This window comes from Scyliorhinus torazame, chromosome 8, assembly GCF_047496885.1.
Source record: "Scyliorhinus torazame isolate Kashiwa2021f chromosome 8, sScyTor2.1, whole genome shotgun sequence".
NCBI lineage: Eukaryota > Metazoa > Chordata > Chondrichthyes > Carcharhiniformes > Scyliorhinidae > Scyliorhinus > Scyliorhinus torazame.
Window position 1 is genome coordinate 118,585,484 of NC_092714.1, and position 20,602 is coordinate 118,606,085.

General features: G+C 47.4%; 1 protein-coding gene across 1 annotated transcript in view; it reads left to right on the forward strand.

The window, feature by feature from the left end:
- The window catches only part of LOC140428074 (toll-like receptor 8), a 33,367-nt gene extending 19,434 nt beyond the window's left edge, over window positions 1–13,933 (forward strand). The window contains exons 2-3 of the mRNA XM_072514090.1: window positions 2,807–2,974; window positions 7,022–13,933. Coding sequence (XP_072370191.1) covers window positions 2,972–2,974; window positions 7,022–10,144 — 3,126 coding nt within the window. The 5' untranslated portion in view covers window positions 2,807–2,971 and the 3' untranslated portion in view covers window positions 10,145–13,933. The remainder of the gene's footprint in view (window positions 1–2,806; window positions 2,975–7,021) is intronic.
- The last annotated feature ends 6,669 nt before the right edge of the window (window positions 13,934–20,602 follow it).

A 20,602-nucleotide genomic window follows, 5' to 3' on the forward strand; every position in this document is an offset into this window, starting at 1 on the left:
GAGGAGGGAGGAGCACTGAATGGCCAACACCCTACGGAATGGTGACATCGGCCACCAGCCAGCTGGTCCTGCGGGTCCTCCTCGGGCTCGTCCTCCTGATCCACTGCCTCCTCGTCTTCCAAGGTAGCCGCATGTTCCTCCCCCTCCACTTCCAGCAAATCACCCCGCTGCTGTGCCAGGTTGTGGAGGGCACAGCAGCCCAACATGAAATAGTGCGACCCTCTGGGGGGGTGTACTGTAGTGCACCATCAGAGCGGTCAAGGCATCGGAATCGCATTTTGAGAAGTCCGATGCGCCGCTCAATGACAGCCCAGGTGGCCACATGGGCCTTGTTGCATCAGGTCTCCACATTGGTCACCAGGCTCCATATTGGCATCATTAGTCAGTTCCTCAGCAGGTACTGCCCCCAAGTGCCAACTGGCCAATCAGGGATGGTCCTCGATGTTGCTTCCTTGATCATTGATTACACATAGAACACAAAGATATGATTGCTACAAGTATTTATTCTTCATGATAACCATGCATTTCTATGTACAAACGATTCTGTCTCAGTTACTGTAAAATCATGGTAAGGAGTCTTACAACACCAGGTTAAAGTCCAACATGTTTGTTTCGAATCACTAGATTTGGAGCACAGCTCCTTCATCAGGTGGGACTTTAACCTGGTGTTGTAAGACTTCTTACTGTGCTCAACCCAGTCCAACGCCACATCATGCAAAACTATGGATGGAGATGTCTGTCCTCTTGTCCATCCTACTACCAAGTGCCCACTGTAATGATATGTATATAGTCAGGTTAGTGAATGGTTAATAATTACATCTGTGTGTAAATCAAACACTAGAGAGAAGCTGGAAGGAGTAGCATAAGGAGAAAGCCTGGTGAAAGCATTAAAAAAAAATTAGAGTAGACAGAGTTAACATCCTGAGGCCCCCTGCCACCTGGTGCTGCCAGTCCTGGAGACCCGATCTGGTCTTGACCAGGGCCTGCATGGTCGCGGCCATGGAGCACAGCAGGTGGACCATCTCCGTCTGGGACTGAACCACATCACGTTGCGACTCTGCTACCACACTGTGGGTCTGTGCCGCACCAGCCAGTGACTAGGCCACCTCCCTCTGGGTCTGGGCCACCTCCCTCTGGGTCTGGGCCACCTCCCTCTGGGACTGGGCCACCTCACCAAGAGTCTGCACCACGCTGACCAGCACCTGGGCAATGCTGCCGATGTTCCCAGCCATGGCCTGCTGTGACTGGGCCATGCTGAGGAGCGTCACTGCAATGTCCAGGTGGTTCTGGCACATGGCAGCCTGTGAGAGGGCAGCCCTGTCCTGGGCCTTGGCCACCGACTGCACAGAATGCCCCAGGCCTTGGACACGTTGATCCACAGCCGAGACCGTTGCCCCCAATGACTTCACCACGCACGCCACCTGTGCGGTGTCGGCCTGTGTGGCAGGCATGGCCAGCACCACACCCTGCTCCTGCAAGCAGATGGACACCTCCACCGGGTGCCGCCGTCATCCCCTCTTGTAGTCCCTGGCTCTCAGAATGCTGTAGTTAGGACTGGATGTTCCAGAAGCCCGGGACCCATCTGGACGGCAGCTGGTTCCTGGGGCTGGCCTGCCCTCAGACTATCCGACCCCTTGGCTGCCCCTACCTTCACCTGCTGCACTGGATGAGCTGTGTGGTGCACACCAGATAGTGTCCCAGGAGCCTCTTCACTAATGTGCCCAACTGAGGTGATAGGCTCTGGGATGGTGGAGGGTGTTGGAGACAGCAGTGGTGGAAGGTCAGTGTCCTCCTCCGCCCCGAGCTCCGGGGTGTCCTGAGTCTCGGTCGGGGGGCTGGTGTTCGGGCTGCTCTCCCCGTCAGTGCTCGGCTGTCTGGGGGGCACCGGCTCTGGCACTGGCTGGGGGCGGGGGATACCGGATGGACCGGCCCCATCTCTGGCAGGTCCTGCAAGACACAAGATGACATGTATGATAAGACAGCGGGTCGGTGGGGGGGGGGGGGGGGGGGGGGGGGGGTCGGTGGTGGGTGAGGGTGGGGGGGGAGGGAATGAGGGTGGTGTGGGGATGAGGGCAGTGTAGTGGTGAGGGGGGGATTGAGGGGCATGTGGGGTTGAGGGTGGTGTGGTTGAGGGGTGTGTGGGGGTGAGGGTGGTGTGGGGATGGGGAGATGTCGCGACACACATGCCATGGGCAACCTAAACTCACCAGGGTCTCTCTCTGCTTGGGCACGGTGAGGGCCACAGGTCTGGTGGTCCTCCTCCACTCTTCTCCTGCTCCCAGTGGTTGTGCACAGCCTTCTGGGGGGGGGGGAACACATACAACGACACCAATGGACGATCCATCACATGCAGCCCAGGGATTGGGTAGATGGTGGCCTCAGTGGCCAGGGTACCCGGCCATGGCAGATGGCATGGGTGCTGGCATGTGGGGCAGGGTGGGAGTTCGGCTGTCCAACGGTGGGGGGTTTGTGGGGGTTACGGGTGTGTGGGGTGGGGCGGGATTAATGGCAGGGGCACGGAGCAGCAAACACACCCTGGCCACCCTGAGAAGGTCGTGGAGTTTCTTCCGCAACTGCAGTCCAGGCGACATTGCCTGCGGCGCTGACTGCCTTTGCCACCTGCTCCCAGGCACTGGGAAGCCATCAGCTGCAGGTTTTAGAATTTGTTAATTTTATTTTACAGAAATTCAGGAGTGGTGTTTTTCTGTAATTCATTACAATGTTTGGTGCAATACACCTTTCACCCTCTGGGAGGTACAGCAGGGGGGGCTAGTTTCTAACTTACTGTCATTTATAACCCATCCAGGCAAAGCATTCTTCACTGACTAATGTGGCTGAATCTGTAAATCGAAGAACGGTCAGCACTGCTGAGTTTTTATATACAAATGTGATCTGTGTCTTGCTCGATAAGGAAAGGAAATTGCATTAATTGTCAACCGGGATATTTTGATACCTGGGAATCAAAGTGAAAATGGTGAGTGGTCCTGATTTTTCAGTTTCTATGTGAGCCTGTGCTCCCCCCCCCACCACCCAGCTGCTAAAAAATTCTCAAAATTTTATTTCTGTAATTCTTTCTTTTTCTCTCTCTCTCTCTCTCCCATCCCCACTCCCCACAATGGCTGCAACATGCGAGTGGCGTTTGAGACGGGAAGAATAGTTACGGATGTGGGAGGCCGGTACATTATGGTCAGTGGGAAACTGGAGGGGGTGCAGGTGGTATTAGTAAATGGGTATGCGCCAAATTGGGATGATGTGGAGTTTATAAAGAGGATGCTGGGGAAGATACCGGACCTGAACTCGTAGGTTGGTCATGGGAGGGGACTTCAATACAGATATTGACCCTAGTCTAGACCGGTCGAGTGCCAGCAAAGGCAAAGGAGCTAAAGGGGTTCATGGAGCAAATGGGGGGTGGGCCCATGGAGATTCAGGCAGCCGAGGGTGAAGGAGTTCTCCTTCTACTCACACATGCTTAAAGTGCACTCCCGGATTGATTTCTTTATTCTGAGCAGGGCTCTACTGACGGGGGTGGTAGACACGGGATACTCGGCGATCACAGTTTCAGATCATGCACCACACTGGGTTGACCCACAGGTTAGCAAGGACAGCAGCCAGTGCCCACACTGGAGGCTGGATGTGGGACTTTTAGCTGACAAAGAGGTGTGCGGGCGGCTGAGGAAATGTATTCAGAACTACCTGAAAGTCAACGACACGGGGGAAGTTTTGGCAGAGGTGGTCTGGGACACATTGAAGGCGGTGGTTAGAGGGGAGTTGATCCCGATACGGGCCCACGGGGAGAAGTTAGACAGGGCAGAGACGGACCGACTAGTAAAGGAGATATTACAGGTCGACAGGAGTTATGCGGAGACCCCAGAGGCAGGGCTTTTAAGGGAACGGCAGAGGCTACAGGTGGAGTTTGGCTTGTTAACCACAGGAAGTGCGGTAGAACAGCTGGGAAAGGCAAGGGGGGCAATTTATGAGCATGGAGAGAAGGCCAGCATTCATCATAGAATTTACAGTGCCGAAGGAGGCCATTCGGCCCATCGAGTCTGCACCGGCTCTTGGAAAGAGCACCCTACCCAAATTTGCGTGGGAATGGGAACAGTTGCACAACTAAATCTAGCCCGACTCGTAGACCAAATGAAGGACGATTTTCGGAGGTGGGACGCGCTCCCGTTGTCACTAGCTGTGAGGGTGCAGGCAGTGAAAATGACGGTCCTCCCGAGATTTCTGTTTCTGTTTCAGTGTCTCCCCATCTTTATTCCACGGTTCTTTTTTAAACGGGTCAACAAGGTAATTACTGGCTTTGTAAGGGCGGGTAAGACCCCGCGAGTAAAAAAGGGGATGCTTGAGTGGAGCCGGGGGGAGGGCAGGCTGGCGCTGCCGAACTTCAGTAAATACGATTGGGCGGTGAATATTCTGACTGTCTCAGAGGCGGGATCCCAAGAGAGTGGGAAAACTAGTGCTCTCTGGCTTTATAGTGGTCGTGTCCTGTCTGGTGATTGGCTGCTGTGTTCTGTGTGTTCACTGGCCATCCTGTGTGTCAATCACTGCATGTCTGTGCCCCATCATATACCTGTGTGTATATTATGACAGCCCCGTGGTGGTGGCGGTCCTGAGGGTCTGGGGGCAATGGAGGAGGCATGTGGGAGCAGAGGGAACATTGGTGTGGTCTCCAATTTGTAATAATCACCGGTTTGCCCCGGAAAGGATGGATAGAGGGTTTTGGAGATGGCAGAGAGCAGGGATTGAGAGATATGTTTATTGAGGGGAGCTTTCCTAGCCTGAGGGAGCTGGAGGAAAAATTTGGATTGGCGAGGGGAAACAAATTTAGGTACCTGCAGGTGCAGGACGTCGTACACAGGCAGATTTCAACCTTTCCCGCTCCTACCACCAAGGGGGATACAGGACAGGGTAGTTTCCAGAGGGTGGGTGGGAGATGGGAGCACCTCTGACATCTACAAGGAACTCATGGGGTCAGAGGAGACGCAGACGGAGGAGCTGAAGCGCAAGTGGGAAGAGGAGTTGGGAGGAGAAATAGAGGATGGTCTCTGGGCGGACGCGTTGAGTAGAGTCAACGCGTCCACAACATGTGCCAGGCTCAGCCTGATACAATTCAAGGTCGTTCACCGGGCTCACATGACAGTGGCCCGGATAAGCAGGTTCTTTGTGGTGGCAGATAGGTGCGGAAGGTGTGCGGGAGGACCAGCGAACCATGTCCACATGTTCTGGACATGCCCAAAGCTTAGGGGATTCTGGCAGGGGATTGTGGATGTCATGTCCACGGTGTGAAAAACAAGGGTGGCAATGAGTCCAGAGGTGGCGATTTTCGGAGTGTCGGAAGATCCGGGAATCCAGGAGGAGAAAGAGGCAGATGTTCTGGCCTTTGCTTCCCTGGAAGCCCGGAGACGGATATTATTAGCTTGGAGGGACTCAAAGCCGCTGAATTTGGAGACCTGGTTAACTGACATGGCTCGCTTTCTCTGCTTGGAGAAAATCAAGTTCGCCCTGAGAGGGTCAATGTAAGGGTTCACCCGGAGGTGGCAGCTGTTCGTCGACTTCTTTGCGGCAAATTCATCGTCAGCAAAAGGGGGGGGGGGGAGGGAGCAGGGGGTTAGCTTAGTTGAGAGTAGGGGGTTAGTAAAGGCAGGATGTGTAAGGGAGGAAGACGGCTTTTGCACTTTGTTTATAAATTCATGTACATTGTTTATTTTGTTGTTGTAAAACCATAAATACCTCAATAAAATGTTTATTAAAAAGAAATGAAGGGCAATTAGGGATGGGGAGTAAATACTGGCCTAGCATACGGCGCCCACATCCCGTAAATTAATAATAAATAAATAAACCACAATTTCACTACCAACCTTGATTGGACATCCTCCCTCCCCAGCTCTTGCTTCCTCTCTGTTTCCCACAGAGTCGCGTGTACAAATGCAGCTAAGAAGATGCAGACTTGGGAATCCCTTTACCAACCATGCTATCTCCCTCTCGTCAATTGCAGAGTTATCCTGCAAAACTGAGCACTTAAATTTGTGATGGTGGACTTTTGGTATCCACATGACAGAAACAGTTATGTCAGTAATATGCATCATGCCAGTGCTGTATACAGAAGGAATCATCAAAGGGAGTAACAGTTGAGAATATGAGAGGAAAATGAGTTGCTATGAAGAGAGTAATGGCGGATTATAGGTAATCATGTGAAGCTAGTCTAAACCGTAACATCATTATGGATGGGATGGAACTTGGCATTGCATTCATGGGTGGCATGGTAGCACAGTAGTTAGCACTTTTGTTTCACACTAATAAAGATTATTATTATTAATACACTAGATTCAATGAAGGAACAAAAATCAGTGCAAATTCTCATCTAAAATATCCTATTGTAGTTGTTCTATTCCAGTAAACCAATGGGTAAAGGAAGATTCAGGAACCAACCTTCACTCACTCCTACATTTATTTGCGGAGTGAAACATGACAAGCATACAGCTCCTAACTCAACCACACTCTAGCTTCGGTAGTGCCTCTTTATATTTGCTGATTGAAACCCCAATTAATGTCCTCGACCTCCATATAATTAAATACAATTAGCATATAATTATTATGTAGATGTTGCTCTGCAAACTTTATCAGATCCACACTTCAAAAGATGGTGTGAAAGCTCACCATACCCATGGTTCAGTAAGTAATTTGATGATTTAACCGAGAGGAGAAACATGACTTTCAGCATTAATATTTTGACTTACTAATAGCTCCTGGATATTTCTTCCAGTTAATCGTTAGTCACTGTTTTTCACCTTTGTTATATACTTTGCTTTTGCTGGTAAGTTAAATGTGGAAAATATAGACAGAGAATGTAGAGAGTAAACTTTCCCTTTAGTGGAGTTCTGCGTCTACAATTTCTGTGCAATAAAATCACGAAGAGAAGCCATTATTATTATTTTAATAGAAAACAATTGTATTTAAATGTAGAAAATGTTTAGTAATGCCAACTTCCCTTTTCAATTTATTTGCAATATTTCTTTAGGCACAGAGATCATCAGATTCGGCACTGATTTTACTGTTCTTCCTCTTTCTGCTCAACTTTGTTGTAACACCGCTCACAACTGGCTGGATTCCCAGAAGCCTCCCATGTGATGTGAGCATACAGAACAATGGCTCCTCGATTCAGTTCGACTGTAGAAGCCATCGCCTTCACCACGTCCCAGTGAACATTCCTTCCAATGCAACCAGCCTAGATCTAGCATATAATCAGATCACAAATATTTCCAATTGCTCCTTCTCGAGCTTACAAAACCTAACCAAAATAGACCTGAGTTGTAATGTTTTACCTGGGAAAAACATGTACATGGCAAAAGGCAGCTTCTCCACCTTGAGAAATCTAAAAGAATTATACCTAGATGAAAACCAACTCTTCAAAATCCCTATGAAACTGCCATCGAGTTTGAAATTGCTCAGCCTTAATAGCAATAAGATTCTAAATATAACAAAAGACAATCTACCAAACCTGTCAAACGTAGAAACACTTTACTTGTCACAGAACTGTTACCATCACAACCCCTGCAACATGCCTAACCATATAGGTGACGGGGCATTTTCAAGTATCAAAAATCTGAAGTTTCTCAGACTTGCCTCAAATAATTTAACTTCTGTTCCTCGAAACCTGCCAGAAACTTTAATCTCTTTAAGTCTCCGGGAGAACAGAATTCAAACCATTAACCAAGACGATTTTTATCAGCTGATTGATCTGGAATTCCTTGACCTAACTGGAAACTGTCCCAGGTGTTACAATGCTCCGTACCCATGTGAACCCTGCCCTGGAGGCAGTTCCATTCACATACATCCTTATGCTTTTCAAAGGCTTACAAAGTTACAGACGTTAATTCTTTCCAGCAACTGCCTTGATAAAATGCAAAGCAGCTGGTTTCAGAACTGTACCGACTTGAAGGTCTTGCATCTTGAACTGAATTTCTTAGTTACCGAAATTGCTACTGGAGACTTTTTGAACCATTTGCCTAGATTAGAAGAGCTTGACTTGTCATTCAACTACAAAATAGCATCCTATCCGAAAAATATCAACCTTTCAAGTAACTTTTCCAAATTAATCTCCTTAAGGCAATTACGCATTGAAGGCTATGTTTTCAAAGAGCTCAATTCACAAGATCTAACTCCACTGTACAGTCTCTGCAATCTTACCGTTCTTAACCTCGCAACAAACTTCATTAAACAAGCAGACTTAATGATCTTTAAACAACTTCCATCGCTAAAGATAATATATCTGTCAGAGAATAGGTTATCACCTCCATCAAATGACAGAAATCCTCTTTGTGGTTCTATGCACAAAGATAAACATCTCCTTTATTTAGAATCTAGTTTAAAAGATTCACGTTTACTATCTGGAAATGACAATTGGGCATATGAACCCCTTCACAATGATGGTGATGCTACCCAAAGACTAAATGTGAAGTGGGCCTGTTATTCTTATGGGAAGACATTGGATTTAAGTTTGAACAATATCTTTTTCATCACTCCAAAGCAGTTTAAAGGCTTTGAGGACATCAAGTGCCTGAATTTGTCAGCAAATGCAATTGGGCAAGCTTTAAATGGTACTGAGTTTGCATCCTTGCCCAATTTGAAATATTTAGATCTTTCTTATAATCGACTCGATCCAGCTTATGATAATGCTTTTAAAGAACTGTGGCAACTGGAAGTGTTGGACTTAAGTTACAACAAACACTACTTTGTTGTTGAGGGTGTCACACACAACATGGGTTTTATTGAAAACCTTAAATATTTGAAAGTGTTGAACTTAAGCTACAATGCCATCTTTACATTGACAGAGTCAGGATTGAACAGTGATTCTTTGGAAGTTTTGAAATTCCAAGGGAATTGCCTGAATATCTTATGGAAAGGGGTGGATAGTAGATATATAAGAATATTTAAAAATCTAACTAATTTAATATATCTTGATTTATCTTCTAACCAATTGCGTCATATTCCATCTGATATTTATGAAAATTTACCCCTTAATTTGTCATTTTTGTCTTTGAGCCATAACAGTTTGACCACGGTCAATTGGGATAAACTACAGTTATTAAAGAATCTGCTGACCTTAGATCTGAGCGGCAATGAGTTAACCGTTGCCCCTGATAAACTATATAATAGTACCAAGTCCCTCCAGAAACTTTTGTTGAGAAGTAATAGAATTTCTCATCTTCCTGTAAGCTTCTTCACATCAGCAAACAGAATAAAATATCTTGATTTAAGCAATAACAGAATTAGAATGTTAAACTGGATAGAGTTTTCAGCAAATATACAGCTTTCCCTGGAAGTACTGGTTTTAAGAGGGAATCCTTTTTATTGCACTTGTGAACTTGCACCGTTTATTGCATGGGTTAATACTTCGGACCTGCACATTCCTCAATTGGCCACTGATGTTACCTGTGAATCACCTGAAAATCATCGCGGACAGAGCATTATTCTCTTTGATCAGTACACATGTACACTGGATGGTGTTGCAGCTTTATTAAGTTTGGCTTCTGCCATCATTATTTTATGCACTATGTTTGTAGCAGTGACCCACCATTTGTTTTACTGGGACATGTGGTACCTTTACAATTTCTGCAATTCCCGGTTGAACGGGTATCACTCTCTTGAAGAGCAGAGCTGTTCCTTTGACGCATTTATTGCTTACGACACTTCAGATCTGGCTGTGACAGACTGGGTTGTCAATGAACTATTAGTTCACTTGGAAGGTAAAGGAGAAAAGCAACTTTCCGTGTGTTTGGAAGAGAGAGATTGGGTGTTAGGAATGGCTGTTGTCGAAAATCTTTCTCAAAGTATACATAAGAGCAAAAAGACTGTGTTTCTGCTCACAAGGAGTTATGTTAAGGGAGGAACCTTCAAAACAGCCTTTTATATGGCTCACCAAAGACTCATGGATGAAAATGAAGATGTAATCCTACTGGTTTTGTTGGAGCCTGTTTTAATCAACTCAAAGTATTTGAAATTGAGGGAGAGGTTATGGAGCAACTCTGTGTTACATTGGCCTAAAAACCCTAATTCTGAAGACTTTTTTTGGCACTGTTTAAGGAATGCAATAGCCTCAAACAATCAGTCAAGACACAACACAATTGTGGAATTCACTTAACTCAAGCTGAACTGTTTTTCACTTTTATCTACATAACGTACAATCTCTAGTCAGGCAGGTGTAAGCTACATTCTACTTGCTTAGCTATCCGCCCACAGTTCTTGTTTGTTCTGTGTTTTATGATTTACAGCACAGAAGCAGATCATTCAGCCATCATATCTGCACCAGCTCCCAAAAGAGCCGGTCCCATTCCCCAGCCCTATCTCCATAGCCCTCTAAATTAATCACTTTCAAATATACATCATGCTCTCTTTTGAAACCTCCTATGGAATCCACCTCCCCCACTCTTCAAAATCCCAACGACTCTCTGAGTAAAGAAGTTTCTCCTCATCCCACTCCTAGCTCTCTTGCTGACCATCTTGAAATTGTGACCCCGAGTCACTGACATACCAACTAATGGAAAAAGAATATCCTTTTTCACCCTGTCAAAATTGTTAATAATTTTGAACACCTCAATAAGGTCACCTCCTAATCTTCTCTGCTTCAGAGAGAACACGCCCAATTTCTTCAATCTTTCCTTGTTTCTAAAATTCCTCATTCGTGGTATCATTCTAGTAAATCTCCTGTGCGCCCTCTCCAGGGCTTTACCATCCTTCCTTAAATAAAGTGCCCAGAACGGGGATTTTCACAGTAGCTTCATTGCAGTGTTAATGGAAGCCTACTTGTACACAAATAAAGATTATTATTATATGGTTTGACCAATAATTTGTAGAGGTGTAGCATCACTTCCTTGCTTTTAAATTCTACTCTCTATTTATAAACTAAGGATCCTATAAGCCTTCTTAACAACTGTTTCAACTTTCCTGCCTATATGCAGAGAATTGTGCACTTGAACCCCGAGGCCCCTCTGCTCCTGTACTCCCCACAAAGTTGTACCATTGAGCCTATATTGCCCCCCCATGTTTCTTTGACCAAAATGCATTACCTCACATTTCACTGCATTGAAGTTCATCGTGCCAAGTGTAAGCCCATTTGGCCAATTTGTCAATGTCCCTATGAAGTCGCTCAGTGTCATCCTCACAATTCAGTTTTCTCCCTAGCTTAGTATCATATGAAAATTTAGAGATTTTGTCCTCAATGCCCACTTCTAAATCCCAACACTGAGCCCTGGGGAACACATTTTCAACTCGTCTCGAGTCTGAGAAATGCCCATCTATACATACCCTCTGTTTCCTATCTCTTAACCAACTTCTAATCCATGCTGCTAAGGACCCATCAATCACAAACATTTTTAATTTGCTAACCAACCTGCCATATGGCACTGTACCAAATGCTTTCTGAAAGTCCAAATGGACAACATCCACAACACTACCCTCATCCACTGCCTGTATCATCTCGTCAAATAACTCAATTAAATTTGTCAGACATTACCTGCCCTTGATAAAGCCATGTTGACTGTCTAGTATTAACTTATTTTTCTCTAAGTGTATATTTATCTCATCCCGTATTATGGCCTCCATCAGTTTTTCTACTATTGATGTCAAGTTGACAGGTCTGTAATTTCCTGGATTGTCCTTTGCCCCATTAAACAACGGTGTCACATTTGCAATCCTCCAGCCTCCCGGGACTCCAGAGCGGCCTGGAAAACTTCTGTCAATGGCTCCACAATATGCTCCCTTACCTCTCTCAGCAATCTAGGATGCATCTCATCTGGACATGTCGAATTCTCTACCTGGAGTGTTGTCAACCTTTTTAACACCTTTTCTTTACCTGTCACTATACTACTCACTTGCTCAATGCCCATATTTTCAACTGGGCCATTGTCACCATCTTCTAATTTAGTAAAGACAGAGCGAAGTACTCATTTAGTACCACTGTCATACCCTCGGCTTCAGTGAGCAGGTTACCCTGCTTGTCCCTTATAGGCCCCACTCTATCCTTCTCTAATCTTTAACCATTAATAAGTTTGAATTAAGTCTACAGGTCCCGACTTAATTACCTGTAAAGATTTTATTACCTGCAAAGACTCACATTCAAAGCATCATCTTGCATCTTTGACTTTGTCTATATATATGTTTCTGGAACCCAGCTCTTCATTCACCTGAGGAAGGAGCAGTGCTCCGAAAGCTAGTGATTCGTAACAAACCTGTTGGACTTTAACCTGGTGTTGTAAGACTTCTTACTGTGCTCACCCCAGTCCAACGGTGGCATCTTCACATCATCTTCATCACTATGAGGCAGCATTCCTTTAATATCCTTTTGTTGTTTTTCCTCCCTTCACGGTCCATACAAATAAGTGCCCCGAGTTCATATCCCCACCCTTCAAAAGCTATCAGTGGGCACAACATCATCATTAACAACATGATGGTGTTCTGACCAGATAAAAGGTGTTTCCTTAGAATGTGAGCTAAGAATTTGAGCACGTGTGTGAAAGGTTCAATTAAACATTTAGTATTAAACAAGATAAATGTTAGTTTATCACAAGTCTATTGCTGAAAATTACTAAAGTAAAGAATGACAAAGTTATTAATTAAAATACAGTTGCAAAGATTAAAAACAGATAAAGATATAGATGCTTAAAGGTGAGATTTGAATCTCTGAGAGATATTGTTGTGGCCCCGATGCTCAAATTCCTTCCTTCCAAAGTGAGGAGTTTGAAACTTGTGACTTGGTTTACCAGCTATCCAAAGGTTTTCATTTTCAATGGATTCAGCAGGTTAACAGATTTTTGGGAGAGAGAGAAGGTTTCTTATTTCTTACTAATTATGGCACTTGTAGATTGCCTGGACTTTCTTTGACAGAATAGCGGCTGATTTCTAAATACTCTATCCTTCCTTGGCCAAGAACCTTCTCTGATGTTTCTTCTCAGAGTTCTTTCTCGAGGTTCTGCACACAAAATGTTGTTTGCCAACAGACTTTATACAGTCCAAAACTTAAAATGGCTGCTGTTAAATTTGATGAAGCTTTGTTCCACCAGGTAAAGAAGTTAATTATGTTGAGGTAATTTAAAGTCCCTTCCTGTCTCCTGTTCCATAGAATTTACAGTGCAGAAGGAGACCATTCGGCCCATCGAGTCTGCACCTGCTCTTGGAAAGAGCACTCCACCCAAGGTCCACACCTTCACCCTATCCCCATAACCCAGTAACCCCACCCAACACTAAGGGCAATTTTGCACACAAAGGGCAATTTAACATGGCCAATCCACCTAACCTGCACATCTTTGGACTGTGGGAGGAAACCGGAGCACCCAGAGGAAACCCACGCACACACAGGGAAGATGTGCAGACTCCGCACAGACAGTGACCCAAGCCGGAATCGAACCTGGGACCCTGGAGCTGTGAAGCAATTGTGCTATCCACAATGCTACCGTGCTGCCCCAGGGAATCCACTTTCCCTCAAAAGTAAAAGGATTTTTCATACATTTCATACATTTAGAATTCAGGGAACATCCCTGGATGAATCTTTGCATTTTAATCACTCTTCATAGCCAGCTCTGACAAGGTTTGACTAAACACTAGAAGATGCCATGTTGTCTGTCAATACTCGCATTTTGAAAAAGGCTTTTAAATTCAGTGGAAAGGTTTGAAAGCAGAAGTGTTCTCATTGACCTTAAAACCTGTAACAACAGTTACAGGTTCATGATGATGACAATTCAATCTTTAACTTACTTTGAGTTACCTATTATTTAGTAAGATGAAGGAAGTTGTAATACTGATACATTAACATTTAAACATTTTAAATATTTACTTTTGAAAGTGTTTCATTTATTTTGTTTGATTGAAGATGTGTCCTGTGTTCCTGTGTTTAATTGATCCTGTCTTAATAAAAAAAAATTGTCCTTTCTACAAAGTGCAAAGTTTCATTAAATTTCATGATGAAAAAACAGATCTGACCAGATTCTGATGTTAGGATGCATTTCCAAATGATAAATAGCAGCAATTTATGCTGATGAGGATGATCAACTCCCTCTGATGGTCTTTCGAGCTAATTACAAGCGGGTTTCCATGCAGGGCCAGTTTATTGGCTTATCTGGGGAAGTAGTAATTGGTATAACCTCCATGTCGCGTAGGTGTAATCTATGGCACTATATGGAAAGTGGCCTTTCAAAAGGTTGTTCTGGCTGTACACTGCAACAGCAGACAGGAGGAGTGAGGAGTGCTGGTATCACTCACTTGATGATCATTTAACCTCACTCTCCAGGGTGGAGTTTTGGTTTTGTGCAGTAGTGTAAAATGGGGGATAGACAGTCAGCAGCTCAGTTTACATCTTTCCTGATTTTTATTTTCATTGAAGTGATGAAAGGACTCAGCTCACAGTGTGTCACATTTTCATTGATGCAGGAAAATAGGCATGTCATTGTGACTAGCTGCACTTGCTAGGACGTCACCCACCAGTCCCACAAAGCTAACCGCATGTATTGCGGAACTGTTATTTCAGGGTTTGAGTCATCTGCAGTGCAGGTGCAAAGCAGCACCGTCTGCTGGGAGGGAAGCTGCATTTATTGTGTAGAATAGAGCTGGTGTATTCAGTAATAGTAAAGGTCGACCATGGCACAAAACAATGCCTTTGTTCCTTGTGGGCATGCCACAATACTAACCCATCAGGATTGTTCAGCAGAGGGGGAAATAAGTCTGACCACCTAGAGTTGCACCATCACCACTTCAGTAAGTGTCAGAAACGAAATGCTGTGCTCATTTGCCCCATTACTTTGCTGCAGACTCATGTGCCCAGAACTTCAGATCAGTGGCGATGCTGCTCCTATTGTCGTTGCTCTTGAAGATTCCTGCGAAATGACACTTTTGCACACGTTCAGCTGGGTTATAGAATCATAAAATCCCTACAGTGCAGAAGGAAGCCATTCAGCCCATCGAATCTGCACCGATCCATTCTGTCCTATACCTGTAACCCCGTAAGCTTATCTAACCTGTACATCCCTGGGCACTTTTGGACTGTGTGGGTCGTGCTTAAGTGAGAGCGGTCCAAGGCCATTAGAATGCGGGAGAGGCCAGAAACGAGAACCAAGCCAGGCACTGATCCATTTGCGATCTAACCGGCCCACAACTCTTCTTGTGCAGCTTCCTGAGCTGGCTCGCCCTGCTCCTCCAGCCTCCATCCATCCGCAATGGCAGCTGTGGCCAGGTAGATAGTGAACATTCCTGGCTGCACTCTGAAATTCATTCTCTGTAGGGAGCGGAAAGAGAAGAAATGTTAGCAAGGTGAGTATTCCATTGTCCATCCAAAGCCCCCAGGTTACATCGTCACCCTGGGTTGTGCTTCAGCGCCATCCTCAACATGTCCCGCCCAGCGCCCCAGACCCCCCCCCCCCCCACCCCCCCCCCCCCCACCACCCCCAACCAGCGTCCTCGATATGTTGCCGTCCACACTGCACCCATGTTCCTATCAGTGCGTGGCACCAGGCCTGTGATATGGAGAGCCTCTATCCTTACTACCCGTCCCTGTGAACAGGGCTGGCGGTGGCTGCCGCAACCCGTATCAGCGATTAGCTCTTTGATTTCGCCACCAGTGAGGGACCTGGAGCATGGCATTGGAATCGGCGCCAGCCACAAACCTGACTTTTTCAGTCTTACGCGATCCTCCGCCCAAATTCAGCCCAGCTTCCCCTCTCTGATAAAACAACAAGAATTATTCCTGGATGAAAACCTCTTCTGCCAAATCCTTAAGGGACCAATTGCTGTGCCTCAATGACAGTGAGGTTTTAAATATAACAAAAGAGAATCTACCAAAGCTGTTAAACATTGAAACACTTCACATGCCGCAAAACTGATATCTTCACAACCACTTCAATTGTTTTTATCCATGTAAAGGTTTCTCAAGTGACAACAAACTGAAGATTCTCACATTGACAAAGATAATTTAACCTCTGTTTCTTATAATCTGCCAGAATGTTTTGAGTTTCTATGTCTCCATAAAAACAGAATTTAAACAAGGGACTTCCGGTGACGGCGGGCGGGAGGCAGCTGCGTGTTGGAGGGCTCCCGTTTGGGAACGGCATTGTCGGGGGTTAACGCCCGGTCCTAGGGGCAGCGAAGGCAGTAAAAGTCGGGGGAAAGCACAGGGAAGGGAAATGTCGAGGATCAGTAAAAAAACGGCCGTGAAAAAAGCAGCTGAAAGTCCGTCGGTGAGTGGAAATGTGGGTTGGTAAAGAAAATGGAGGCTGGAGCACCAGGGGAGGCCGCATTGCTTACGGCTGAAGAAATGACTAAGGTGATGGCCGTGGAATTCGAAAGGCAGTTTACGAAACATATGGAGGCAATGAGGAAGGAGATGGGGGGGCGGTTTTGAAAATGCTGGTGGAGGAGGCGATTACCCCAGTGAGGACGGCGGTGGCGAGCGCAGTGGCGGAGGTGCGGGAGCAAGGGGAGGCGCTGAAGGACGTGGAAGAGACATTATTGCAGCACAGTGATCAACTTACCTCGATGGGGAAGGAGATGCGGAAGGTGATAGAGATCAACAAGGATCTGCGAGGCAAAATGTAAGACCTGGAAAACAGATCCAGGCGTCAGAATTTGAGGATTGTGGGGCTGCCCGAAGGAGTGGAAGGACCGAGGCCGACTGAGTATTTTGCCGCAATGCTGGCGAAACTATTGGGGGAGGATTCCTCCCGATATGAACTGGATCGGGCTCATCAGTCGTGGAGGCCTGTACCAAAGGCGAGTGAGCCGCCAAGAGTAGTGACTCTGTGCTTCCGTAGGTACAGTGTAAAGGAGAAGGTCCTGTGCTGGGCTAAGCAGAAGCTGGTGGTGTAGTGGGCTGGAGCTGGTATACGCGTATACCAGGACTTTACGGTGAAGCTGGCGAGGAGGCGGGCTGCCTTCAATCGGGTGAAGAGGGCACTGTACATTAGCAAGGTGCGGTGCAGCATTGTATATCCAGCGAAGCTGAGAGTGACCTACAAGTTCAAGGACTTTTATTTTGGGACGGCGGAAACAGCGGATGAGTTTGCGAAGGCAGAAGGACTGTGGCAGAATTGAGAAATGGTCATGTACCGATATAGCCTCATGACTGTATTTTTTCCTTTTTGTTTCACTATGTGCTGGTGTATGGGCTACAGGAGCCAACGTTGTGTATATTTGGATAAGGGAAGAAATGGGACTTTCAGTCGTAATGAGGGTCCTTTGGAGTGTGGGTGTGTATGCGGGGTTTGTGCGCTAAAGGGGACTTCTGGGTTTTCCTGGGGCCGGCCAAGGGGGAAAGAGTCCCGGGTGGGGGCCTCCGCGCTGGCCGGTTTAAGCTGGCCAGTGAATGGGGGGGAGGTGGGGGGAGGGGCTGCGGCCATCGGAGCCTGGCAGAACAGGGTCCGATGAGTCTAGCTGGGGTGGAATGTTGGGGGGAAGAAACCGAGGTTGGGGGGAGGAGTTTTACAAGTGGAGGGGAGGAGTTGGGGAGGGGGGAGAACTCTTGGGTGTCATTTACGGTACTCTTTCGGAGGTTGGATGGCATTAAGTGACGGGGGGTGGGGGCGCACTTTATAGGTTAATGGTGACCATGAGTGATTCCGGACTCCTTTTTCTTTTTCCCCTTTGTTTATTTTCCACCGTGGGAGGGTTTGTTTTATTTGATGCATATATTGACAGGTGGGCTGTTTCATAGAATTTACAGTGCAGAAGGAGGCCATTCGGCCCATCGAGTCTGCACCGGCTCTTGGAAAGAGCGCCCTACCCAAGGTCAACACCTCCGCCCTATCCCCATAACCCAGTAACCCCACCCAACACTAAGGGCAATTTTGGACACTAAGGGCAATTTAGCATGGCCAATCCACCTAACCTGCACATCTTTGGACTGTAGGAGGAAACCAGAGCACCCGGAGGAAACCCACGCACACACGGGGAGGATGTGCAGACTCCGCACAGACAGTGACCCAAGCCGGAATCGAACCTGGGACCCTGGAGCTGTGAAGCAATTGTGCTATCCACAAGGCTACCGTGCTGCCCTTGTTGGGGTAGTGGGAGGATGGGATCGTTGTTGATGTTAAGGGTGTTGGCTTTGTATTTGTTACCGTTTACTGCTTGTTGGGGGGTGTAAATTTTGAAGTAAAATGTGAAAATGGAGAATAAAAATATTTTTTTAAAAAGAAAGAGAGAAAAAGAATTTAAACTCTAAACCAAGACAATTTTGAACATCTGGAATATCTTGACTTCAATAAAAACGGATTCAGATGCTGTCCTTGTGCGTGTGAACTCTGACCTGGAGGTACTCCATTCACGCACATCCCTAGGCCAAAATTCTTTGTTGCTTGGGCAGGCGCCGCCCGACATGTAAGTGTGTAAAATCATGCGTGAAGATGTCAGGCGCGCCTCCCGATGCCATCGCACCCTTGTGCAATATTTGAGCCAGCGTATGTGAGTGCGAGTTGGAAGCCTGTCAGCAGACAATCAAGAAGCCTATATAAATTAATTTAAATAGCAATTGTCTGGGACTTTACATTGTTCGTCTGCCTTCACGGTTGGTGGGCGGGCCGATGGACAAGGTGGCCTTTACGTTTAAGCTGCAATCTTGACCCAATGTGGGATGAAAGGTCACGGTTCATATAAAATGAACAAATGTGTCTGGGGACTGCGGGACTATGATTGTGCTGCCTAGACACCAGTGGCAGTTTTTCATCTGATTTACTGGTCTGCTGCCCCTTGAGACAGCTCTGCAGTGACTGTCCCCCTGAGGGAGTACTTTGGAAGTACCAGCCCGCACCTGCTCTTTTCCCAGCACCCATCCTCTTCCCACCCTCCCCAGCAACACTTAGCCTTTCATAGAGCATGCTTCATGCTGGATTTCTGTTGGCTGGCCGGTCGGTGTAATATCGCGTTCACTGGGTGATGCGACCATCAATTCACACGAGACGGAGAGTTGAAGTGAACAGTGATTTTATTCAGCTAGAACTGTGCCTGCCTGCGACTGCGCTGCACTGAGAGCCGCCTGCAGGGCAGCAGACCTATATACCACCCCCAAGGCGGCGGAGCAAGGGGCGGAGCCCACAAGGGCACCAACATGATACAGTGTGGTGTAATGTGATACAATGGTCCATAGGTGGAGCCCACAAGGGCAACAACATAGTATAATGCAATACAGTGGTGAATGGTTGCCGTAATACATTCACCACATGCACCCGCTGTTAAAAAATTGAAGTCCAGCGGGGGTGAAGTGGCTCACAGGTTGAGTCTGTCCGGCGCCTTGATTGTGAGCTGCGATCGCCAGAGCTCTGGTCTCACTGCGGGCATGGGTGTTGAACTCGTCGCTGCAGGCACTGGTGTTGAACTCGCTGATGCGGGTACGGGTGTTGACTCCGGGAGCGTGTCTTCTGGAGCTTCATCCCTGTAGGTCTGCGATGGGGGGGGGAGGGGGTGTAGGAGGGGGGGTGTAGGCCATGCAGGGGCTGTTTGGTGTAGGTTGGGGGGGGTAGGTGATGGTTGTAGGGGGTCCTGCCGGTGCCAGGTCCCGGAGGGAGACTATCTTGTTGGCCGTCGGGGTGCGCCACGTGCGTATACTGGGGGTTGGCGTGAAGGAGCTGGACCTTCTCGACCAGGGGGTCGGACTTATGGCTCCTCACATATTTACGGTCACTGTGGACGTAAGTGGGGAAACCGAACAAGGTGAAGATACTATGCAGGGCCTTAATGACAATGGCCACGGTCATGTTGGGGCAAGGGATTGCAAAGGGGAAGCGGGAGTACTCGTCAATGACGTTGAGAAAATACGCATTGCAGTTGGTCGAGGGGAGGGGCCCTTTGAAGTCGATGCTGAGGCGCTCGAAGGGCCGGGATGCCTTCACCAGGTGGGCCTTATCTGGTCGATAGAAGTGCGGCTTACACTCCGCGCAGATTTGGCAGTCCCTGGTCATGGCCCTGACCTCCTCGGTGGAGTAGGGCAGGTTGCGGGCCTTGATGTAGTGGAGAAGCCGGGTGACCCTCGGGTGGCAGAGGCGTTGTGGATAGCCCGGAGTCGGTCACCTTGCGCGCTGGCGCATGTGCCGTGGGACAGGGCACCTGGGGGCTCATTGAGCTTCCCAGGACGATACACTATATCGTAATTATAGGTGGAGAGTTCAATCCTCCACCTCAAGATTTTATCGTTCTTGATCTTGCCCCGCTGTGTATTGTCGAACATGAAGGCTGCCGACCGTTGGTCGGTGACGAGGGTAAACCTCCTACCAGCGAGGTAGTGCCTCCAATGTCGTGCAGCTTCCACGATGGCTTGAGCTTATTTTTCGACTGAGGAGTGTTGAATCTCGGAGGTGTTGAGGGTATGGGAGAAAAGGCTACAGGCCTGCCTGCCTGATTAAGGGTAGCGGTGAGGGCGACCTCTGACGCGTCGCTCTCCACCTGGAAGGGGACGGACTCGTCCACCGCGCGCACCGCGGCTTTGGCAATATCTGCCTTGATGCGGCTGAAGGCCTGGCGGGCCTCAGCCGTCAGTGGGAAGATGGTGGCTTTGATCAGTGGGCGGGCTTTGTCCGCTAAGTCGGTGACCCACTGGGCATAATAGGAAAAGAACCCGAGGCATCTT